Source organism: Podarcis raffonei, chromosome 13, assembly GCF_027172205.1.
Source record: "Podarcis raffonei isolate rPodRaf1 chromosome 13, rPodRaf1.pri, whole genome shotgun sequence".
Lineage (NCBI taxonomy): Eukaryota > Metazoa > Chordata > Lepidosauria > Squamata > Lacertidae > Podarcis > Podarcis raffonei.
In genome coordinates, this window is record NC_070614.1 from 48,793,346 (window position 1) to 48,799,360 (window position 6,015).

At 42.5% G+C, this 6,015-nt stretch overlaps 1 gene segment (V, D, J or C); it reads left to right on the plus strand.

Moving 5' to 3' along the window:
• The first annotated feature begins 2,100 nt into the window (after positions 1–2,100).
• Positions 2,101–5,608, plus strand: LOC128400592 (Ig gamma-2A chain C region, membrane-bound form-like). The segment is given in 3 exon segments: positions 2,101–2,210; positions 3,008–3,144; positions 4,266–5,608. Coding segments are annotated over 3 exon segments (228 nt in total).
• The last annotated feature ends 407 nt before the right edge of the window (positions 5,609–6,015 follow it).

Genomic DNA, 6,015 nt, shown 5'->3' on the forward strand with positions numbered 1-6,015 from the left:
CTTCCAGGAGAGAAAGTGGCTTGTGGGGGGATTAATGGGGAAATGGGATTAATCTCTCAAAAACAAATGCCAAATGTTTAAGGTTGGCAGCAGAGGGAAAATGTGTTTATCATTGTCACAGTTGTATCCTATTTCCAACAAGGAGCCCAGGCCTTCATATATCAGGTAATACCAAACTAGCCTCAAAACAGCCTTGAGGAAGCATGGTTTCTCCCAGGCCACCCAGTGAATCTTCATTACCAAGTGGTAACTTGACTCTCCAAGCCTCACACACATCTCCCCGCACCGAGTCCCAACACTCTGCTCACTGCTCCACACTGCCTACCCTCTGCACATGCTCAGAAGGGCACACTCTCATTTTCCATTTGGGAGAGCAAAAAGTGTTTCAGTTGGTCATACTGCAAGGACATATAAAGATACATGGCGTGGTCTCAAAAGGAACACACAGACACACATGCACACCACAGGATTTTTTTATATAAAAGAAACACTAAAAAATAAGGGACAAAATGGCAGAGAAACAGATATGTTTTACAATTTCCTTTCATATTCTAAAAAAAAAATTAAAGGCAAGCTTTGGTCAGTATAGCCACTTTCTTGGCATCTATTTACAGAGAGAGGAAGGGCAACAGAAAATTATGTTTTCTGATATAATCTCTCCTCCCCCATCCCACTTCCCCCATCAAACAGGTACAAAGCATATGATGTAAAAGTTGGCGTCAGAGGTTGGCCAAAAAACAATCAGATAATGTTTTATCTTTGTGAAATATCGGTGGTGGTAAAGGTTAGAAGTAGAATTTGGAAATGGGTGTGTGTGTGTGCAAGGGGTCTTACAGGGAAAGTGAGGCATCTTCCTCCCCTGACCCCCCGCCCCCCCAAGACAGTGACAGTCTGGAGGCAGCTCTTGTAGGAAGCAAGTAAATCCAAATTCACAAAGCATTCAGGCCAGATGAATGGAGTGCTCACACACTGTGGAGTGAAAGAATTGAAAGTAACATTTCCTTTGACTTAAGGGGCTTGTGAACTCTGCCTCAGATACAACTGGGCCTTAAAAAATGACTCAGAAATAGACACAAGACCTCAAGCACAGAGTGTGCCCTTGTTCACCTAACAAGGCTAGAAACATCGTAAGAGACATAACAGCTTGACATTGGTACCTAGCGATTTGGGCAATTTTTTTGCATTTGAATGTATGAGAGAAAACTATTTAGGACCAACAGAGCAAACAAAGAGATGGGGGGGCACAAAACCAACCTAAAATATCCACATGTCCATAGAGAAGAGCATGGATAAATGAACATGTGCACACAAAATTTATTATGCCCGCTTCATGTGGAAAGAAAGTGGCCAGCCCTTATTTGAGACAGCTCTTTAGAAGCCGCAGTTGTAAGAGATGTGTTTCTTGCATTACAAAAGTTAAGTCAGTCATAGGATATTTGTGCCTTATATGTGGCCTCTTGATTTTGTTAGCAAAGTGATTGGAATAAAGCAGAGATAATCCAGAGAGAAAGGAGACAGATAAAACTGTACTGAGGTAAACAGGGCAAAACCAGTTTATGAAATAAAACAGGGAGATTTGTCTCTCTTAGGTCAGATCTATGCAGCTAATGGGGGGAATCCTTCAGAACCACACATCTCTACCTCTCCTCCAGCTGTCAAATCTCAGCTGCCTTTCTCATAGACAGCTAAGTCCCAAATGACAGGAATCTCCAGAGTCTGCTGTCACCAAGACTAATAGCAGAACCAACGCCTTCAAGTCATGCACTGAATGCATTTCCAACAGACTTAACATACAGAGACTCGCAAACTTCTTTTTTCTACACTGTCCCCACCAAATGCTTGGCCATGTTTAGTGTACTTGTTGGTGTTGGGTTTGGTAGCTAGGCCTCCAGATTCAAATCCCTGCTCAACCATGAAGCTCACTGCGTGCCCTTTCTAAAACAACTCGCTCCCTCATAAAATGAGCTTACTAAGGCTGAATTAAGACATCCCCGCTCTCTCCAAATATCACAAGTTTTCCACGGGATTATTTCACCCCGTCGTTCCCAATGCCTCGTTGTCGCCATCAAGGATAGGATCCACTTTGCCATGTCTAGCAACTGTTTTCGGTGTCTCTGCAGATTCATAATACTCAGATGCTCAGTAGCACGGCCCAAAGGGCATCACAAGTGATGCCCTAGAGACATGAGAAATAAACCCAGAAGAAATGGGTGAACCAGTGTTTTGGCAGAGTGAGACAAGAAACGAAGGGAGGGAGAGCTCTCATGAGAGTGAACCTACTTTGTATGCCTTGGCCTAAATGTCACATGGGGTGAACAGATGTGTTCCCCAAACCACCAGTACAAAATTTAAATGATCATAGTTCGTGTTATGTAGAATTTGAAGACAAACCAACACTTGTGCATTTCATTCATACTCACAGTGCATCATAGGCTTCATAGTTGCCATCAGACTAAAATAATAATACTGAATCCATGATGCAGCATGACTGTGAATGAAGTGTGAATGAAAAGGATTATCTGACACCTGTATAACATTAAAGATAAGACTAGATGGGAACAAACATTTGCATGACCCTCCATAAGAGTTAAGTACATTGGTGCCTTGGTTTAAGAACAGCTTAGTTTATGAACGACTTGGATTAAGAACACTGCAAACCTGGAAGTAGGTGTTTTGGTTTGTGAACTTTGCCTTGGAAGCAGAACATGTTCCGCTTCTTGTTGAGTGTGTTCCATTTGTAAATTGAGTCCCCCACTGCTATGGGAAAGCACGCCTTGGTTTAAGCACGCTTTGGTTTAAGAATGGACTTCCGGAACGGATTAAGTTCTTAAACCAAGGTACCACTGTACAATCATATTCTAGGGGAAGGCAGGCTTCATATTTATGCAGAATGATGGGATTCAGAAGTAGATGGATATACTTGTGGGTCAATAGATAGATGGACTGTTCATATTGGGGAATTTTATATTTATGAACACTGAGAATGGCGTCTCTTTCTTCCCCACAGTGATAATAATATCGACAGAAGTTGATCTCAGCGATGAGGTCGAAGAGGAACTGGAAAAATTATGGACCACCATCTTGGTTTTCTTCATTCTCTTCCTCATCAGTGTGTGTTACAGCACCACAATGACACTCTTCAAGGTGAGGGGGAAGAAAGGGGAAACACGTATCAGCATTTGCATTTGGCATTGAGAGAGCACGAAGGAGGAAGAAAGCAACAACTAAAACCCAAGAGATAAGTGTTTAGAATATATGTATCATTCACTGCTTGCTGGGGAGGAGAGAGGGGTGTAGAATATAGGTTGCACACACCAGACATTTAAAGCCCTTGGCTTCCCCAAGAGAATCCTGCCAACTGTCATTTATTCCTCACATTTATTTTTCTCCCAGCAGCCTTAGCAAACCACAATTCCCATGATTCTTTGGGGGAAGTCATGTGCTTTAAATGTATGGTGTGTAAGCAGCCTATTTCTTTAAGCTCCTAACCTGCTCTCCTTCCTCTTTAACAAACCTCTATAGGGTCCAGAACGTGTGGAAACTTCCAATGATCTGCTACCACTCTGGACCATAAGTGGAGTCTGAAAGGCTCAAAAAAAACAAAAAACACTGCATTTGTTTCAGGAAAATGTTCTTTATGTGGCATTTCAAAGTGGAAGAAATATCTTAAAATGGCAAAAGTAATAACAGTACATTCAAGATAACTTAGGTAAAAGTCCTTTTTACACTGACTGCATTTGAACATTCCTTCAGCCATTGGTTGGCAGAAAGAGTTTTGCTTCTAAATAACCTCTTGCTAATGTAGGCAAGATACGACATTTTTGAAGGTTCAAAGAACAGCATGGGACTAGATTCAGGCAGGTAGCCGTGTTGGTCCGATGCAGCCGAAATAAATTAAAAAAAATTGTCCAGTAGCAGCTTAGAGACCAACTAAGTATGTTCTGGGTATAAGCTTTTGTGTGCAGGAACACTTCAGCTAATCTGTTTGCAAAAGGGCTTTCAAAAAGCCCTGTACTGTTCTTTTCTATGTATCTATGTATCTGTTTATTTGAAGTCCCAACAGTCAGTGTTTCAAAATGCAGCATCACCTGATGTACCTAAGACATCAGGTGACTGACACGTGGGAGCCCCCATCTACCTGTTAAATTATGCCCTCTGGGGTGGGCAGATAAGGATCTGGTCCACCAGTCCAAAAAGGTTCCCCAGCCCTGTTCAACACTCACCCCTCTCCTCTCTCCCCCACTCTTCACCCTCCATCCCAACAGGTAAAATGGATTTTCTCCACTGTGGCAGACCTGAAGAAGCAGCCTGTAGGCCCTGAATACAAGAATGTCATCCCACAGACATTCTAGAAGCATTTTCCTAGGAATCTCATCCTCCATCTTCAAAGGTGCAAAGAGGAAGCCACTGCCTGGAGCCGCAGCTTCATCTCCCATGTCAACATCCAAGGCCCTCTCTCATTTCCTATCTTATTCAGCTCCTACTTCTCTCCTGGCAAGTGATGAGGCCCTTTCAGCACAGCGATTGTCTTAGGGGGAGGTAATTATCCTGAATGGCATGTGTTGGGACAGTGCCTTCAAGAGGAAACACTTTTATGGGGCCCGATATCTTAATTGGCTTCCACCAAGAGTCAGAAACATCTGCTTCTCCCACCCAGTAAAGAACCGAAGGACAGTCACCCCCACAAATAAAAAGGTGCCATTTCAGTGGTGGTGCCCCTGTTGTGGAATGGTCTCCCTAGAGATATTCTGCTGGCACAGGTGAATAAATACTAACAGGTCAATAATACATTCTACTCCCAGGCTTTTAAGCAGTGGTAGTTTTACTCTTATTGTTGCTTTTGCTGCTCTTATTTTGTGGGGGGTTTTAAAAAAATATTTTACTATTTTAGATTTAGTGTGCATGTGTGTGTATATATATATATATATATCTTACTGTGTGCTTTTAAATATTTCATTATTTTGAATCTAGTCTTCATGTTTGAGAGGCATACCATCCTGGCAGTTTTTGCTTTTTTATGAATGTCTGGTGTCTCTAGCCCCAACATGCCTGACACTATCTGGCTTCTAACTTCACCCAGAGATGTGAAACTCCACTTTCCAGTATCTTTGCCAGGCCTCTTTAACCATATGAAATAAATATCCTTATCTATCTACGTGCAATACGCTCAAATAAGCCAGCTCTTTTACCCATCTCTTACACACCATTTCCTTACTGCCACGGGATTGTAGTCAGCCAAGTTCTACTCAGATAAGACCAACTTAAACTAAGGTAGGCATGCCCATTGACTTCAACTGGTCTACTCTGAGTAAGACTAGCACAGGATACAGTCTATGGTCTTCAAACTACCAGTGACTACCAATCCCTTAATCCATTGCATACTCATTTATTGGAGGTTGTTAAGCAGAGAATAGCTACCTATCTGGGATCATATAGCAATAGATTTCTGCACCATTAGGGGGCTGGGCTGGATATCCTTTGAGGGCCTTTCCAGTTGATGCAGGTTTTGTGATCATTACTGTTTTTAGTGCACAAGCATCCCAGAAACAATATGCAAGAAGTGCTAATGATGTGAACCTTCCAATCCCTGTATATGCATGTAAATAAACCATACATCACAAAACTGGCAAAAGTCTCCAGTGACCTTATTCCAATGAAACAGACCCATCAGAGACCTGGACCCGATGCTTCCAAGGAGGAAGTCTGGGACTACACCTGTAGCAGAATGAGGTTGGGATGAGGTGGAAGAATGGAGTGCATCACTTCAAGTGGGGGGGGTGATGTTTTCATTGTTCTCTTACAAGAGATGGAAGTGGGGGGGACTCTCTAGCACAATTGGAAAGAAAAGTTCCAGGTCCAACCTGTTGTGCTAGCTTTTGACTTACAGGTTGGTTGGTTGGTTGGTTGGTTGGTTGGTTGGACAAAGCAAAGTGTTTAAAAATGGCATCCACCACCTATAATCTGATGGGTAATCCAAAAGTAGCTAATGTGGTGCTCTCTAGATGCTCTAGATGC